We start from the raw sequence: 20151 nt of genomic DNA, 5'->3' as shown, positions 1-20151 counted from the left end.
AATGATACAGCTTTTCTTTTGTGTGTGTGTGTGTGTGTGTGCGCGCCTGCGCATTCACACAGGTGTTGGGGATTGAAACCAGGACCTCATGTTCATCACTGAGCTACATCCCTAACCTCTACAATAATATGTCTTCATGATCCTATTTTATATTTCCTTGGTGACTATTGATACTGAGCATTTTCATGTGTTCACTGGCCATTCATAGATCTTCACTGTGAAGTAAGTACCTCTCCAAGCCTTTTGTCCCTTAAAAAAAAAGGCTGGTTTGAATTTTATCATAGAGTGGTAATTGTTCATGTATTCTAGGTAGAAGTTGTTTGCCAAATATGTACTCTCTGTTTGGCTAGTTATTTCATTCTCTAATTGGGGTCTGTTGAAAAACAGAAGTTTAAATTTTGACAAAACCCAAGTTAACAATTTTTTTTTTCATTTATAGCCTGCTTTACTGGGTTCTAAGAAATATTTGACTATCACAAGACCACTGAGCTTTTCTCTAGAAGCTTCACAGTTTTAGCTTTAGTTCTATGTTCCTTCTGGGTTGTCACTTGCAGGCTCAGAATATTCAATGAGGTCTTTGTACTCTTATAATTGGGGTCCTGTGACTTTTGACCCTGTGTGACCTCTGTAATCTCTACTAGTTCACAGCCCCCTGGTGATGTTTCCTTCTCAGCATCTCAGAGGGGTACCTAAGTTTATGCAGCTTAAAAAAAAAAAAAAGGCTCAAGGTGCTGCTGAAGAAGGTGAGGCAGTTTTCTGGACCTTCTTCTCTGTACTTGTATCTGCCACTGCTTCACCAGCTCAGCAAGAACAGAATTATCTTCTTGGGTACCTCAGGCTTGGCACTGAACAGAAAGTACCACTAGACAATGAACTGGGACAAATGTTCTTGATTTCCTTCTGTGGGGACCCACGATCTTCCACAGCCTATTGTCTAAAAAGAGTCATTCGCTGTTCACATACTTTGCCCGGGAGCACATTATTTAAGGTGAGAAAGCAAGTCATTATCAGGATGAGAAGGAGTTATCCAGAGCTGGTTTTCAAACCTCAAGTGTGGGGCTGAGGGTGTATCTCAGTAGTAGTAGCCTAGCATGTGTAAGACCCTGTTTTTCACCTCCCACCCAAAAAACAAAACAAAACCAAAAAAAAACCCTTTGTCTGCTGCTAAAGCCTACATTTTATTGTTTCACCTTTAAAAAATGGTGACATCAAATAATAATTTGATTTATAAAAGATTGTTTTCTTATCCAATTAACCTCAGGATTAGGCACAAGCATCTGCAGTAGAGCAGTTCTTTTAATGTAATTTTATATAGCATTTTAAAGACCCCCTGAAAAGTTCAATGAGACACCTACATCAGAGAGTCAAAGAAAAGGGATTACTTGGCCAGGCATGGTGGTGCATGCCTATAAACCCAGTGGCTTGGGAGGCTGAGACAGGAGGATCGCAAATTCAAAGCCAGACTGAGTAACAGAGAGGTGCTAAGCAACTCAGTGACCCTGTCTCTAAATAAAATACAAAATAGGGCTGGATGTGGCTTAATGGTTGAGTGCTTCTGAGTTCAATCCCCAGTACTAAAAAAAAAAAAGAGAGAGAGAGAGAGAGATTACTCAAGGAATCACACGCAGAAAAAAAAATAAAGAGGCTCTTAAGATCTGGCCTTTGAGTTACTTGAGGGTCTGGGGTCAGAAAACGGTTAGTTTGGGCCAAAGATATTTTAGCGCAAAAAGTAAAAGTCAGACTTTCTAGTTCTAGGGGAGAATATATTCAAGGTTCTCCAAGTTAGCCATCCACTGACATCACCCTGTCACCTAGGTCTGTCACCCAAGGGTGGCTGGGGGATGGGTGCTTACAACCTCCTAGGACAGTATCACTGCACCTTCCTGTGAGTGTATTATGTCAAAATTAAAATTAAAAAAGACCTATCACCCACTACTTTTTTTTTCCAAGTCAAATGTTACTAGGCTTCAAGTTCCAAGATTAGAATTTTGCAATAATTGAACAAGTGAGGCAATCCTGCATTAATAGAACCAGGATTTCTACCATTTCCAGGTGATTAGATTGCCTGAGAAGTCTGCATTTCATACATCTGCTAACTTCAAAAGTCCACTTCTCTTGCCTGGAATGCCCTTCTAGACCTCTGGCCTCTCCCACCACTTTCTGCTTCTCGCCTACCTCTCTCAAACTGTTCTTTTAATTAATTCCTTCAGAGGTCAGGACACATGGCACTGCCTGAAGAAAGCATTCTCTAGCCTAGCAAACCTGTACAGGGCCCACTCTTTTGTATTTCATTAACTCAGATTAACTACTTATCCTCCTTAATACTTACTATTTTCATTATAATTTTAAAAATTAATTATTCAGCATATATGTGATCAACTAGAATATAAGCTCTATGAAGACAGGGCCAAGCTTTGGTCAGGGAGGCCTGGTCTTTTCTCCATGGCTTGGTGTAAGAAAGGTGATCGATAAAGGTATATTGGATGAAAAAAGCTACTTTAAATCAAGCATAAGAAGAAAATCTTCATGGTTAACTAATAAGTTATACAGTTTCATAAGAATTTTTCACGAAGTTGATAAATTATACAAATACTCAGATGAGTTATTATTTATAAGGCACCAAATAAAAGTTTTGGAAGCTTGGACCCTGGCCTCACCTTAATGCAACAGGGAAAACAGGATAACATAATGTAAGTGCTAAGAAAGAGGCTTGGTTGCTCAGTGTGCTGATTTTCCCAAGAAAAGTTGGACTTGATCTCTAAGGCCCAGCATAATCTGGCATTTGCTTCTGCCTCAGCCTCCCTTTATCTTCTTTGACATCTAAGCTTCAGCCACCCCGGCTTTCTTTCGGTCCTCAAAAGCATCACACTCTTTCCTGCCTTAGATTTTTTCACAGACAGCTCTGCTACTTTAATTTAGCCTACTCCCACTCACCCTTCAGGATCTGATTCCCTGATTCCACCCTCAGCCCCTAATCTAGCTCAGGCCAACCTGCCACACACGCTCCTGGCAACTGAGCTCTTGAATCATACATACACTTATGACAATTATAACTATCTGTGGGGCTGGGATTGTGACTCAGTGGTAGAGTGCTCATTTAGCATATGTGAGGCACTAGGTTTGATCCTTAGCACTACATGAAAATAAATAAAATAAAGGTATTGTGTCCATCTGCAACTAAAAAATATTGTACATATTTGTGAAATTATTTATTAATGACCATTCCCCTCCCCACCACTAAACTATCATAAACTCCCTGTGGGGCTGAGGGGGTGGGGTGAGAAATGTCCATCATTTCTCTTATCCCTGCACAAGGTAAGCCTTAAATAAACACCTAATGAATGAGTATCAGAGTAACTAAACAAATAAACAGGGAATTGCATGGGCTCATAGATAATGGCTAGAATTTAGGTAAGCAAAACTCAGGCAACTTACAAGTGGCAGAACTCAGATTCGAAGCCAAGTCTCCATGGTCCCTGAGGGGAGTACCTAATACCTCCCCAGTGATAGACTGGATCATTCTTCCCAACTACGCCCTTACTCCCCCTAGTAGAATTTCATGTCCAAGCCCTTTACCACATGACTTTCAGGACCTCCCATGGAGAAGGCAGAGTCTACTGACGAACCCATTGACTGGGCTTGACCCTGAGCCTTGCTTAGGCACTGGAAAGGAAAGGCCCTGCACTGTGCCATGCAGCTGAGCCTATAGGAGGTATGATGACTGCAAATTCTTTTAGGCGTCTATTTCTACTATAAGAACAGCAGGACTGAGGTGACTGTGGCTCTTTAGCCTCTACTGTTTTAACTAGTGCATTATGATCACATGTAACAGTGGGATTTGTTGTGGTATATTTGTACATGCACGTAACATAATTTGATCAATTTCATTCCCAGTTCCTCCCTTTTTTCTCCCCTTCTACCTCCTCCTATCTTGCTTCTTCAATTCTACTGATATCCTTTCTGTTTTCATGAGGTCCCTTCTTAAATTTTTTTTCTTTCTAGCTTCTAAGTATAAGAGAAAACATATGATTCTTGACTTTCTGAATCTGTTAGCCTCCATTTTGAAATAATGCCACACACTTCAGACCAGAAGCTGACTAAAAGTCCTGAATTCAACCTAGTCTAGCAACAGAACCATAAACAACCTGCACAATCATGAGTAGGAAATAAATGTTGTTAAATGAGATGTTAGGATTGTGTGATATGTAATACTGTGACAGCAGAGACCTACCTACTATCCCTCCTCAAGGACAGGGTTGTGACTTATTTTATTTATTTCGGCATCTAGCACATGGCTGGGTACACAGTGGGTACTCAATCAATACTGTTGAATTAAACCCAATAAATGATTCCTCAGGGATACTGGTGAAATGAACAAAACAATCAACATGACTTCTAGAGCAAAGACTTCTGAAACAGATGAATCAATACTGAGCAATTAAATGGAGAAACTTTGGAAAGACAGGTTTTTTTGTTTTGTTTTTGTTTTTTTGGTGAGGGCTGGGAGCCTTTCTGGCATCTTAAGTAAAAGTAGATGCTTGGAAGACACCTAATCTGACTCCTGTCAGATAAACTGATTAAGCATTAAGATGTATAATCTTGGGGCTGGGGTTATGGCTCAGCGGTATAGCACTCGCCTTACACGTACAAGGCCTTGGGATTGATCCTCAGCACCACATAAAAAAATAAATAAATAAAGTCATTGTGTACAACTACAAAAAAAGAATAAATATTAAAAAAAGATGTAGAATCTTAGCTAGATGACCTCAGAAAAAGAAAAAAAAAAAAACTCAAGATTGTGAATCAAATGAGGTGAATGACATCTCTCATTATCTAATGTTTCTAAAGCCAATGATGTAGCTCAAAAATAAGCAGCAGCTAGAAAAAAGAAAATCCAACTTCTTACCCAATTTTTGTCCTCCACAGACTTGCATTCAATTTAATTTCATAAACCTATACTTAGTGACTATCAAAGAAGGTCTGGTGATAGGAAAAAAACAATATGCTACATCGGGACCACCATAAATTCCCTTTAGAACTGCACAGGATATAAAAATATACATACTTCTAAATTACTCAAATTAAATTTACACAATGCTTTACAACTTACAAAACATTCATTCATATACTTTTCATTTCATTTTCACCAGAATATATGAGAGGTCTTTGTTTTGTTCTGTTTTGTAATATAGGAGATTGAACTTGGGGCTTCACATATACTTGGCAAGTGCTTTACCACTGAGCTACATGCCCAGGCCCCTTTATTTTTTATTCTGAGACAGGGTTTTGTAAGTTGCTTAGAGCCTCACTAAATTGCTGAGGCTATCCTCGAACATGCAATCCTCCTGCTTCAGCCTCCAGAGTCACTGGGCTTATAGGCATGCATCACTATGCCCAGTCTTGCTGTATTTTTTAATCTCTAGCTCAAAGATGAGGTAACAGTCTTGGTCACATGATGAGTGCCTGTCAGGGAGTGACATGTGTCTGTTTCTCTGTAACTGATACCATAGGTATTCATTCCCCAAGATTTTTAAACATTTATAGATGGAAGGAAAAAACCTGTGATGGTCTCAAAAAGCATCAACGTACCACTCCGGGGAATATTTTCTGGAGCCGGTCAGCTGCAGCTAAAGCCTTTGGTTTACCTCCACCTAGGCAATCTTCGAATTCATAGAGAGGCTGCCTCACAGGATTGGAATAGGAGATCTTGGCATTGTCCACGAATGTGACGTGTCTGACGCCCCAACCCTGCATGGAAACAGGAGATCATAGTGTCTTCCTATGAATATTTCACATGGTGTCTCTCTTAAAATCCCTAGGAGGGGTTTTGCTTTCAAGCAGCTTGGGAATCTCAAAATACAGGAAACTTCAGAAACTGAATTGTACAAATTCAGTTTTTGATAAACAGAATGTCAACTTTCTTTAAAAGACAAAATAATTACATGCTAAGTACCAGGTTTCCTGTTGTAATGAAACCAAGAAATGTCAGAATGGGGCTAACTAATATTTCATAATTTTTGACAGTGGCACCAGAAAAAAACATTTGAAAGTGAAAAACAGTGAATCCCATAAGAACTATGTTGCTATTTTAAAAGGATTAGCAAGAGCCCCAAATGTCCTGGGTTTCCTTAAGAATAATTAAGTATAGATAATAACTCCTCTCAAAATTTATTTAAGGCCTGAGTTAACTCTAGAAAAATGATTTACAAGTCATTTCCCACTGTATAATAATGTAGAACATTTCATCCTATTTCACCAAGATGGACAAGCCTTATTCATAATTGGGCATTTAGGGGATGATTTTATGTTCTCATAAATAATTTTAATGATATCATAGACTCTAAATGCATCTCCATAAAGTTTTATAAAACTATACTTTAAAAATTTTCTTAAAACTGAGGATTGAACCCAGGGGCACTTTGCCACTAAGTCACATTCCCCAGCCATTTTTATTTTTTATCTTGAGACAGGGTCTATCTAAGTTGCTTAGGACCTTGCTAAGTTGCTGAGGCAGGCTTTGAACTTGTGATCCTCCTGTCTCAGATTCCTGGGTTGCTGAGATTACAGGTGTGCACCACCATGCCTGGCCAAAATTACACAAGTTTAAAGTTGGAGAGGATCTCTAAAATCCTTGGTATAATCAGTCTGTTTTACAGATATAAAAACTGAAATGTAAAGAAGCATAGAAAAGATGTTAGTTGTCTAAACTCATATATCTAGTTAATGATGGGAATCAATGAGATCTCCAGAGTTGCTCCCAAATGAAGATGCTTACTTTCTGGGGGTGAGATAGGTATATTTCAGATCATATATAAGTCATCCCTCTGTATCCAAGGGTTCTGAATCTAGGCTCAACTTACTGTGGATGGGGGAAAAATTGCTTCTGTACTGAAAATGTACACATTTTGTTCTTGTTATTATTCCAAAAATTACAGTATAACAACTATTTATATAATCTTTACACTGCATTAGGTATTCTAAGTAATCTAGAGATGATTTAAGGTATATGAAAGGTTATATGTAGGTTCTATGCAAATACTAGGTCATTTTAATATAAGAGACTGGAGCATCCTCAGATTTTGATATTCGAGGTCATCCTGAAACCAATTACCCTTGGACATTGATGGATGACTGTACTGCAATCTAAGAAGCCTTTTCAACTCAGGACTCTGAACTCAGTTAGACTGACTGTTTCAGGGAGACAGTCATTGAAGACCCAAGACTCACTCCAGGGTTGTGAATGACAGGCTAGAATCCCCTTTTTGTAAGCTTAGTATGGGCTGTTTGTTTTGATGCCCACTGGTAACTCTTTGATATACACACCCAGATTCATTAGCTAAACAATCTACTATGGAGGGAAAGATAAGTAAGAAAAATCCAAAAGTCATTTGTACTTGGTTTGGGATATTTATTTCAGAAGTATTTTTGCATTCCTGAGTGGACAGCAGGGAAGATGGTCTGAGAACATGCTAGGCAGTGTTTTGAAAGCCAGATAAGCTGCAAACATGCTGTAAACTAGTCACATGCAGATGAATTTTCACACTTAACTTCTGACTTCCTGGAATGCCACATAGTTTACAGGGCTAATCCCTGAAGATTAAAGAAAATTACAACCCTCAGTGTCAGTGAGGATGTGGCAGTGAAAAAAAAATATTATTGATTGAGAATGTTAAACTGGTGTAATTTTCTGGAAAGTAATTTGGCAATGTGTTTCTAGGATCTTAAAAATATTCTTTGACCTATTTCCAGCAATCTATCCTAGGAAATAATCTGAAATACTGCCAAAAGATGCAACTACAAAGATATTCTTCGTAACATAATTTATAATTGTAGAAACCTAGACACACCATTAGTGCCAAATATGAGAGGAATGTCTTAGGAAATTAGAGATGTGATTAAATGTTTTGTCAGATAAGGAAGTTTATTCTACAATCATTACAAAAGACTAAGAAGTATCATTTTTAATGACAAAGGAAATGTTTACAATGCTAATTCATAAAAGCAAAGGAAATTATTATGTATCAAATTAGACTTGGAAATACATATTAAACAAACCTGAAAGGAAATGAGTAAAAGTGGAAAATGAATACTTTCTTTTCCTGCTTCGTAACCTTGACACTTTATAAATTTTCATAATTAATCTGTCCTGACTGCAATTTCAAAAAATATTAAGAAAACATAGGCACCTAATAGTCCAAAAACTAACAAAAATACAATAAAATAAATTCCATGAAGAAATTAGCAGAATTAATGTATCCAAAAGCAAAACAAAACATAAAAATTATAGAACTGATACATCAATTATTCAGCTCCCAAAAATAACTAAAATAGATATGTCTCTCTGATAAGTCTGAATAAGAGTAGAAAAAAGAGAAAACAAACTTTGGGAATGTGGGAAGATTAAAGACAGAAAAGATTTAAAAGATAATAAACAACCACATGTACTTGTTATCAATTAATTTTTAAAGTTAGATTAAATGAATAATTTTCTAGGAAAATAAATGGACTTAAAAGTGATATTGAGGGCTGGGATTATGGCTCAGCAGTAGAGCTCTCGCCTAGCATGGGCGAGGCCCTGGATTCAATCTTCAGCACCACATAAAAATGAAAAAATAAATTAAAAATATAAAAAAAAAGTGATATTGAATCTTTTTTCCCCACATACTTATGGGTGCATTATATTGTACAGTTTTGTTGTAAAAGTGGTATAAAACCTAAAAATGTCAATCAACACAGATAGGTGTGTAAAAGTTCCCAAAACTCCCTGCCCCAAGCCCACCAATAAAATTACCAAGGATTAACACACTCAGATGGATTCATAAGTGAATTTTTTTAAATCATCAAGGAATAGATGATTCATGTATTATTAAAACTCTTCTGAGGCATAGAAAAGGGCAGCAAATTTCAAGTTTACTTTTAAAAGTTAGCTATAAACATACAAAGACACCTCATGGAAAAACATTACTAGAGAATAACTTGATTTATGAATACAGAAGTAAAACTTATAAATAAAACATTATTGATTAAATGATAATGTACAAGAAGAATGCACAAGTAGGGTTTAATCCTAAAACTGCTCAACACTTAGAATAACTTGACTATCTAGATAGACATATTCAATAAAGCTCAACATTCATTTCTGATATAAACTAGCAGAAATAGAAATCACCTTCCTTAACTTACAAAAAAAGTTTAAGAGAAACTAATATCAAATATCAAAATTAAAGGTAAAAGCATTCACATTAAAGTTGGTAACAAAACAAAAATGTCAACCCTTCCTCCTATTCCCCAACATTACTATGAAGTCCTAGACATTTGTACAAGATAGAAAAAGAAACACAGATATAAATGTTGGTAAGGGATACTTACTAAACTATTAAAATTAAAAGATTCAAATAAAAAACTACTAGAACTAACACAGCTTAGAAAGATGGCCAGATGAAAATAAACATGCAAAACTCACTATCTTGCCTATATCCTAGTAATAGCAGACTGGAAAATATAATGGGAGAGAAATCTCTCTAAAAGAAAAAAAATATGGGGCTGTGGCTGTGGCTCAGTGGTAGCGCACTTGCCTGACATGTGTGGGGCACTGGGTTCGATCCTCAGCACCACATATAAATAAATAAAATAAAGGTCTATCAACAACTAAAAAGAAAAAAAATATTGTCAAATATGCAGAAGTAAAATAAATAAAGCAAATGCAAGGCCTTTATTTAAAAATGTTACTGAAAGACAAGGATGATCTAAATAAATTAAGAGCTACCCTTGCACTGGAACTAAAGGTAAATACTGTAACAATGTCAACCTCTTCCAAATTCCTATAAATTCACTGTCATTTCAATTAAAAAGCTGAGTAGCAATATAGTTTTACTGGGTAAAACAGAGAATCCAAAAAGGAACGTAGATATAAAAAGGGGATTTTGCATTTCGTAGAGGGAGAAAAATTAAGATTTCGCTTATTAAGTAAATGCCACTAAACAACTGATTATTCATTTTGTAGAAAAGAAGTTGGGACTTTACCTCTCATCATACACACACACACACACACACACACACACACACACACATAAAATTTCATGTCACTAAAGACTTAACCACAAAAACAAGGTTCCGTAAAAGACTATAAATTTAATAACATAAAATTTAAAAAAAGAAAACTTCATATAGATAAAGATACCTTGTCAATAAAGAAATACAAGGGCTGGGATTGTAACTCAGTGGTTGAGTGCTTGCCTCACATGCGTGAGGCATTGGGTTAGATTATCAGTACCACATAAAAAAATAAATAAATAAAGCAAAGATATTGTGTCCATCTACAACTAAAAAAATTTTCAAAAAATTTTAAAGAGGGTTGGGGATGTGGCTCAACCAGTAGCGCGCTCGCCTGGCACGCGTGCGGCCCAGGTTCGATCCTCAGCACCAAATACAAAGATGTTGTGTCTGCCAAAAACTAAAAAATAAATATTAAAAAATTCTCTCTCTCTCTCTAAAAAAAAAAAAAATTTAAAGAAATACAACCCAAAGGACAAGGATGAAAAAAAAAGTTCTCAAAATAAATAAAGGCCTATACTCCCTAATTAATAAAATGTAAATTAAAATAATAAAATGTTACCTTTTAACTGCCTGGGATGAAAAAGACAAAAAGTTGATACTATCTAGTTTTGACAAGAGTATAGAAAAAAGCTATCTCTCATGGGTTCACAAGAGTACAGACTAGTATGATGTTATTGGAAGGTAATTTAGTTTGTGTGTGTGTGTGTGTATAAATAAATTGAGAGAGAGAGAGAGAGAGAGAGAGAGAGAGAGAGAGGTGTGTGAGAGTACATTCTAATGTAAAAATAATTCTACTTCTAAGCCAGGCACAAAAGTGCCCACCTATAATTCCAACAATTTGAGAGGTTGAGGCAAGAGGATCTCAAATTCAAGGCCAGCCTCAGCACCTTAACAAAACCCTCAGTAACTTAACAAGACCCTGTCTCCAAATAGGAATAAAAAGGGCTGCTGAGGTTGTGGCTCAGTGGCAGAGCACTTGCCTAGCACGTGTGAGTTCAAAATTCAGCACCACATAAAAATAAATAAATAAATAAAATAAAGGTATTGTGTCCAACTGCAACAATAAATAAGTAAGTAAGTAAGTAAGTAAAAATAAAAAGGGCTGGAACGTAGCTCAGTGCCCCTGGATTCAATCCTTAGTACCAACCAACCAACCAAAAAAACCTCTACTTTTAGGACTTTTTCCTAACGAAAAGACACCATGGATATATAAGCAAAAGAACGTATTTTCCAACAGACTCTCTAATGGAAAAGAATGGAAAATAACCTGAAATCAATTATATGAATTAAAGACACAGTCATACAACAAAACACCACTTTTTATGGTATGAAAACATAGAAAGGTAGTCACAATAATTTATTATTTTTCTATTAAGTTAAAAATAAAAACTTTGTATAGATAGTATGCTATGATCCATTTGTTGAAAATATAAATAAATAGCTAAATAATGGCGAAGATGACAAAGGACTCTCTATATTTATATATGCCCAAGAAGTCTTTTAATTCTGGGAAATGGAACTGGGGATGGGGGTGGTGGGAGACGTTCTGTTTCTATCTTATAATAAAGATATATATTCTTTTTATAATTACAAAGATGCTGAGAAAAGAAAAAGGGAGAGGAGGGTAAAGTGGGTGAGGGAAGGCAATCAGAGACCACAAAATAAAGGAGAAGCCACAACTTCAAAGGCCCCATTCAGCCCCTGAAACTCACCATCAATGTCCTGGCTACATTACAACCCAAGGTACCAGCTCCAAGCAGCAGACATTTGACAGATACAACCTTCTCCAGGTCCAGAGTAGGAACCAACCTCCAACACATCAATTTAAGATTTAGATCCACAGAAGACTCAGCTAACCTAGAAAATCAGAGATTCAGGTTTTTAGTCATTTAATTTATCTGTGCCCCAATCTTGTCCTCAGAGATATAAAGTCACTGTGCCTCTTTGTGCAGACAGATCACAGACCAAATGTAAATAAGCAGGAAAGGGGAAGCAAAGAAAAAATAAGATGTAGCTTGAGGATAAAAGTGTTCCATATGGATACATATTATTGAAGTTCTCTGCCATTGTTAGTTGTGGGCCACAAATTTGGTAGTGAGCTCCTAACAGCCAAGGTGAAAATAGAAATACAACCAACTACAAGTCAGGTCCATGAAAATATGCACACCAACAACCTCAGAGAAATGTTCTTCCTGGTATTAAAGACAGAAATTTCTTCTATTTCTCCTTAATAATGAGTACACTTACATTCCCCCTTAAATAGGGTACTAGCTTCCATTAAATATGGTTTTTATGTCTTTCAATGGAGGCCAATAGGACAAAAGTAAAAAGCAATGAATAAAGATAGTAGTATCATTGTGGTAATTCTCATAACCAAACTTAAATTAAGCAGTAGGTTTCAAAGAGCAGAACAACACTCAGTAGTATGCACAGCATACCCTGGACTGAATTATGCAACGCAGTATCAACCTAACATAACCTGTTCTGCATGCTGGTTATGAAAACCCCAGTGGCAAAAAGAACATCCAAAACATGTATACCTTTTGGGATCCATACATTCACTAAGGTTCACCATCCTTGGTCCCATGCCTCCTTTCTGGTTCTTTTCCCATCCGACTGCTTTAGGACAATCTTCAGGCAAACAAAACACAAGTTTAACAAAGGAAGGAAGAATAAAAATAAGTCAAGCAGCAAACATGTTTTTTTTAAAAGATCAACATTTACAATGGCCCATGCATTGATAAACTTTTAGTTCACTTCTTTCTCAGAGAGCTCCGAGAGCCTGCAATTTCCATCTACTTGCTCCAGTTACCTCTCCCACTTTCCTGAGCTATTAGGGTTCTTCTTTAGAGACCATTAGACCCAAGTACAGTGTTCCTGGGCAGGGGCTTGTGAAACAGTCCTCAACCTGGCCCAAGGAGCCTCTACTTCTTTTGTTCCTAAAAATTGCTCAAAAAACACAATCATATTTGGTAGGTATAATTCTGTGGAAGACACTCTACTTAAACAGGGCAACCTGATTAGCTCAGCATACATTCCACTGAAGTTCCCATGGAGATTCGGACCTCTAAATCAGTATGTCCCTTCTGTTCCCCAACCTTACCCTGTCCCACTGTTCAGCCTCTCAACTTTCACTGTGCCTCTTTGTGCAGACAAATCACAGACCCAGGTGACTGTTCCTCTTTCAAGCTGCCCTCTCCTGCTACAGGGGTCCCTGTAACTCCAATTGCAGTGGTTCCCAAAGTATGCCTTATTCACTGTTAAACAGAGTTGGTAAATACTTCCATATTAACATCTATATACAATATCCAGTTCCCTAATACCAGCTAAACTTGGAGATTCACAATTGCACATGAGGGAGATAATTTTGCTCAGAGAGGCCTAAAATAAAAAGACCACTTTAACTTGATGTTTTGTTTTTCAATCATGTACAGCATTTTGAATCTCTTTCCATTATCCCTTACACACCAAATAAAATCTCATGGATGTAGCTCAGTAGTGGAGCACTTCCTTTGCATGTGCAAGGCTCTGGGTTCCATCCCCAGCACCACTACAAAAAGAAAAAGAAAAAAAAATCCCATGATACAACACATTCAGGGAAGTGCTGCTTGATTCTATTGTTGCAAAAGTCTTTTACATTTTCTTATGTTAGATTTCTATCAGCACTTCCATTTTCCTTTCCTTGGGAAACCCTTTAGCCCTTGTTTTTTTTTTAATAGTATTGCTCAATATAATTATGAGATCAGGAAGATGTTGATTCCTTTGACATATCTTTTGTTTCTGAGCTAGTATGAGCAAGGGGAAGCCAGGGCCGATTATCCTTGAAAACTACTTGGGCACCAATCAGCCTGGGGTGTCATTCACAGCAAGAAGCCACAAAACACATGTGACTTCAAATTTTTAACTCAGATACTCTGATGGAGTCCTTTCATTTTTAATGCTATGAAAAACTAAAGCTAAAATAATATATTCAAATTCTTAAGGAGATGAAGATATCAGGATTCTTTTCTAGGGAAAAATAGTTCTGATCTTCTAATTCATATTTTACTATGAATTAGTTAACTAATCTTACATTAAATATTCTCATGTTAAATTTTTAAAAATGCTTCTCTAATGCATAGCACAAGAATCTGACAAGGTCTACAGAACCACACTGTAGTACTGTAACTGACATCAGCCTTGTTTTTCTCTTTACTGATAAGACATTGTAAGACAAAAAACAAATATCTCTTCAAGTTAAACCATCTGCACACTCAAAAGGCTATAGCCATTTCTAATTTAAACTGATTAACAATGAAAAAAGTTATATAAACCCACCCTGCCCTTGTACGCGGGGCAGGGGGTGCTACAGAAGAAATCCATCAGGAAAGATGGGCAGACTGCTCAAAGTCACTGAGGGGTCCCCTCACTTCTTCCATATTCCACTGAAGAGAACACTCTCTCCCATAGATGTAGGGGCACACTCTGTGTTCCCAAGGTCATGCATGGACCCGCAGGCTGCTCTGAGGTTCAGCTGACCATTAATGACCTCCTGCTAGTGGCACTAGGCCGGAAAAGGCAAAGTGAGGCAAGTATGCAGGTACAAGCCTTTAGTGTTCACCAAACACAGGCCAAAGCCTGCCCCAAAATGGGTAGCAGTGCTCAGGCAGGGGCCCAAAGAGGCACGGCTGCCTGCCACTCCAAGGTTTTGTGGCACTGAAAACTCCCACCCCCTAGTCTAACAAAAGCCCAATGCCTAAACATTTTGATGCATTTCAGTCCCTAGATGATCTGCCCATTCCTGTCTCTGGGATGCATATTCTTTTCTCTTGCCTTTTCCTCACCTTGCAATAAACCTGCTCTAATTACCATCTCTGCCTTGCTATATACTCCTGTTTCATGACAAGATAATTGCCCTGATCTTAGGCATTATACCCAAGAACCATGGATCAATCCACTGTGGACTCTCACACACTTGTAACCTACCCATAAGACACACCCCAAGGCTGAGGGTGTAACTCGCTGATAGAACACTCTAGGTTCCATCCCCACCACTGAAAAAAGACACACCCCAAATTAATGAGATAATGTCTTTACGGGAAATGAGATGTTCTTCTCCCACAATTAGAATCAGGAAGAGCACAAGAAAGGCAGGAGCTAACAAGTGGGGCTCTCATCCCACCTTAGCAGTGCCTGCTCCCTTCTTCAGCCAGTTGCCAGAACACTGTATTAGCTATGGAGAGCATAGGCTGCATCATGGGGGTGCAAAAAGAGATTCAGGATATTTAAAATAATATTTCTTTTACCACTACAACTATAGTATATCTTGGAAATACGATCATGTGTCACCTAACAGTGGGAGCATGATCTGAGAAAAGGTCATCAGCTGATTTCATCATTGTGTGAATATCAGAGTGTACTTACCAAACGAAGACTAGGACTTTGTCTTGCTGTATACCCTGCAATATAATCTTATGGGACTACCATAGTCTGCTGTTGACAAAAACGTCACTATATGGCACATGACTATACTAACGAGTACTACTATGAATACATGGAATTTACATTATGCTATAGAATAAGATTTTTTTTTTTTTGGTTTTGCTTATTATAAAGTTTTCCCTTTTTTGTTGTGGTACTGGTATATTATGAAGTTTCATTTGTAGCTAAGAAAAAAATCATTAATTTACATGAAAAACAGAAGAAAAACTGCCTTTCCTAAACTAAATAATCTACTTTCAATTCTGAGCAGAAGGAAGGTGTACTGAAGGTGTTACTGGATAAGAAACTTTTTTCATATGAAAGTGTGCAACAGTTCCTGAGTTTGAAAGTCAGCAGCACCAAGAATTAGCCGTAACAGAAAAAGGGCAGTTCAGAATAACTCAGTGACTTAAAATGGAAAGTGCCTCACCACAGAATGAGGGTCAGCACTACCTGAGGGGCATGTAGGAGGCGCCTAGTGACCTGCCAGGGACAGAGACCAGCCACATTTACATCTCAGTTAACTCTCACCTCAGTCTCTCTAAACTATCTTTAAGTTGTGGTTTAATAAAACAAACACAGGGAAGCTATTTTAGAATATGCCAGAAGAGGGTGCTAAATCCAATGCAAATCTCTAAAGACTGCAGAAAGGCTGCAGATTTCTTAAGGCTCTAGACTAAAAAGCAAAACAGCTTTCTCCTTTAACTGACCATGGAGAGAACTCTGTCCATGTTTCCACATTTCTATTTAAGACATCAGTGCCAGAGCACAGAATCACTGATAAAATGTCATCAGAGCCAATCCTGAGTCCTTTTGACTTTTGCATTCTAGAAAAGATGTCTCAGAAAAGATGAGGTATCTTTAACATTCCTCCAATATACGCACACAAGTTAAGGCACACTTATGGATTCAAGAAAGAAATGTGCCTTGGAACCTTGGGGAGGGTATTAAGAAATTAATTAAACGACATATGTGAATGTGTTCTGCAAAGTATATAAGTGACATAGACATGAGGGATTACTCTGAAAAGAGGTATACACAGTGCTGGTATGAATAGTGAGATAGGAAATTAATATAATATTGATTAAGCATAATTCACACAATATTGATTAACATATAGTGTATGCCAGTCATTGTGCTGGTTTTTTCACAGGGCATAGATGCCTCATAATAAATATACTCTAAGGTAGGCATTATTACTCCTTTTTTTTAACATTTATTTTTTACAAGTAGTTGGACACAATATCTTTATTTTGTTTATTTATTTTTAGTGGTGCTGAGGATCGAACCCAGGGCCTTGCACATTCTAGACGAATGCTCTACCGAATGCTCTACTGATAAGCCACAATCCCAGCCCCGCATTATTATTCTTATTTTACTCAAATTTGAGAATGAATTCTACTTCTATGACATATAAAATATATAAATACAAATGTGTATATTTATATACATTTATATATACACACGTTTTTCTATATAAAATGTGTCAATGTCGATTTCCTAATTTAAAAACAAGGATAATAGCTAACGTCTGTCACACAGGATCAAATAAAGACATTAAGTGTGGAAGGATAAACGGCACTTCTGCTGACTGGTTTACTCTGTGGAGAATAGGATCACACACAACATTACGAATATAACAAATAAATATGTAAGTGTACCAATACTTCATCCTTCCTCTAAGAAGGGACAGGAATAAAGATTTGGGGATAAGCAAAAATAAAAATGAATGCCAGGGGGGGAAAAATCCTAAAGATTGAAAAACTATCTGGAGAAAACGTCCTGGTGCCAATCTCTGCCTTTGTTTTGGGCTGAATAGCAGAGTGTGCCCTCTTCCAAGAAGGTATGCACCCCAGGGGTGAGGTAATAGTTGTACATTTCTCTCCCTTCTACTCCCATTGTGAAGGGATGAAAAGAAAGTGAACCAGTTTCAGTTTCTGATAAATGATAATTAGATGCATTCTCAAAGACCAGCAAATTACCTGGGCTAAATGCCATTTCTGGAAGCTTCACTTCAAAGATGATGCTATGGGCAATGTCTCTCGCCCCCTGCATGGTACGGTCACGGAAGCAAAGGACTTCAACAGACTGGAAACTGCTACTCCTGTTGTCATGTCCGGATTTTCATTTATTTTATTTTATTATTATTTTTTGGTTAAGGAAGGAAAAGAAAGAGACCACATAAGAATTTCAGCAAACCAGCTGCAGGCAATTTAATGTACTATAATTATTCCTCTCTGACACCCTTAGGGGTATGGCCTTAACTTTCCAAGAGACTTGAACATAATTCATATAGGCATCTTTTGTCCAAGTGTTTGGAGGCAGAATGTTGAATTGGCTGTGATTTCTTTCTGAGTGAATTTTATATGGCAATCACAATTCGGAGAAATAATTTGGACAAATGAAGCTTTTAAATGCAGGAGTAAAGTGCTCCCGAGACATTGGGGGCGGGGGGGGGAAGCACCCGTAAGGCATGGCTTCTTTAGCTCCCCTCCATCCCCATTTGAACCCCACTTCATGAAACAGTTAAGTGTATTCAGTTAGTTATGTAGTAAGGAAGCCCATAACTAACTAAATACACTTAACCTCTGAATAAGTAGACAGATAACCAGTCTCCTTCTGGGGACAGTCTATAATTTATCTATCTTTGCACTTATTTTTATTTTACTTTTTTGGTACTGGGGATTGGACTCAGGAGCACTCAATGACTGAGCCACATCCCCAGCCCTTTTTTTTGTATTTAATTTAGAGACAGGGTTTCACTGAGTTGTTTAGGGCCTTACTAAGTTGCTGAGGCTGGCTTTGAACTTTCAATCCCCCTGCTTCCCCAGCCTCTGGGATTACAGGCATGTGCCACCATGCCTGGCCTATCCTTATATTTTTAAGTAAACACTTTTACTTAGGTAAAGTAGACACAAAGAAAAGTGCACAAATCCTAAGTGTGAAAAGCCTGCCTCATGCTTCATCTCAGTTGTCAGCCACCCCATCCAAAATAATTACCTCTCCACCTTCTAAGTCCTCCCCTTGGTTGTGCATATTCTGAACTTTACATAAACGGAATCATACACCATGTGTTCTTTCAGATTCAGCTTATTTCATCCAGCAGTGTGCTTTGTAAATCCATCCATGTTGATGCGTACATAAGCAGTTCAGGCAGATTCAATGCAGCAGAGCACCCCATTGTGAGGAAGACACTACAATTTATTATCCATTTCACTGTTGAAGGACATTGGGTTTATTCCCAGTTTGGGGTTATTAGAAATAATGCTGCCATAAACATTCTTGTATGTGTTTTGCTTTATCTATGTCTGCATTTCTGTGCAGAACATACTGACAGTGCAATTGCTGAGCCATAGATATTTTTAACTTTGGTAGATTCTACCATTTTTNTCAAAAAAGGGCTACTACCATTGTAAATCTGTAGTCAGTTCAAATCAAAATGCCAGATGTCCTGATATTGTGAACATACATGTCTTCCCACATCTTCCCTCTTTCCCTCCCCTGACCTAAGTCTTTATCTGGAAAACTCTATTCAACTCCAAATACCATTTCTTCAGTAGGACTTCCCTTGGTAGGAGTCATTCTGTCCCTTCGGCTTCCACCAATCTTTGTACCTCATATATATAATATGTTTCACTTTCTCCATGTCCTTCCTCCCAAAGACAGTGAGCACCTAGCACTCAGATCTTGATTTTTAAATACCATTCTCCAATAAAAGGAATCAGGGTCTCCTTGGGAGGAGCATGACTACTTCTAGGGTTGGACAGGGAAAATACAAGATGAGCCTGGAGCATCTTGTAGTGCCAGAAAACTAAGGAAGTGCTAAAAAAAAAAAACCCAAAAAACAGAAAGATGGGGCAAATCAGGACATAGGCACCAGCTCAAAGAGCTCTAGCTGGCCAAGACTGTTTCCCAATCTGGGAAATAAAATAATAATGATGTGGTATTGGATTATAACACACCCACACTGATATAAATAATGGAAAGAAGGTCAAGGAGCAACATCCTTGAAGACTTCCAAATAATATATTTAGATATTATCCTCTTTGGTCAGGTGGATGGATGGAAGTGACTCACTTCCAAAGAAAACATGGTGACTTTACAATGGAGAAACATGGCAAATTATTACCTTAACCAAGTAATCAATTTAATGTTACCAAGGATGTCATGTGGTGATCAAGTATCCCCTAACGGGATATGATAACAAGGATATCTCACTTCAATGCTGTTCCTTCTTCTAAAATCCCATCACAATGGTATAATCATAAAAGAATACAGACAGACCCAAAGGAAGTGACATTCTACAAAAATAGCTAACCACTCTTACTCAAAACTGTCAAGGTCATTAAATGCAAAGTCAGAGAGACGATTATAGACCAGTGGAGACTAAGAAGACGTGACCACAAAATGCAATGTGGTATCCTGGAACAAAAAGAGGATGTTATTAAAAATACTGGTGGAATCTGAATAAAGTACAGAGTTGAGTTAATAGTACTGTGCTAGTGTTGTCTTTTCAGTTTTGGTAAATATACCATGGTAATGGAAGGTAACAACCTTAAGAAAAACCAAAACTGGGTGAAGGCATATTATGAGAACTCTCTGTGCTGTGTTTGCTACTACTTTCTATAATCTATA

At 37.6% G+C, this 20151-nt stretch overlaps 1 protein-coding gene across 8 annotated transcripts in view; it reads right to left on the bottom strand.

Moving 5' to 3' along the window:
- LOC107150136 (ubiquitin-like modifier-activating enzyme ATG7) overlaps positions 1-20117 on the bottom strand; it is a 187258-nt gene extending 167141 nt beyond the window's left edge. For all 8 annotated transcript variants that reach the window (XR_007341990.1, XR_007341991.1, XM_048787120.1 and 5 more), the window contains exons 1-6: positions 20113-20117; positions 19835-19836; positions 17499-17620; positions 12597-12687; positions 11769-11913; positions 5590-5748 (exon numbers count right to left, since the gene is read on the bottom strand). Coding sequence is in view for 6 of the 8 variants with exons in the window: in XM_048787120.1 (XP_048643077.1) it covers positions 5590-5748; positions 11769-11913; positions 12597-12687; positions 17499-17571 (468 nt within the window). In the remaining 2 variants the exon portion in view is untranslated. The remainder of the gene's footprint in view (positions 1-5589; positions 5749-11768; positions 11914-12596; positions 12688-17498; positions 17621-19834; positions 19837-20112) is intronic.
- Positions 20118-20151: the final 34 nt, after the last annotated feature.

Source organism: Marmota marmota, unplaced genomic scaffold, assembly GCF_001458135.2.
Source record: "Marmota marmota marmota unplaced genomic scaffold, marMar, whole genome shotgun sequence".
Lineage (NCBI taxonomy): Eukaryota > Metazoa > Chordata > Mammalia > Rodentia > Sciuridae > Marmota > Marmota marmota.
Note: the sequence above shows the minus strand (reverse complement) of the source record. Positions and strands in the feature narration are given on the sequence as shown.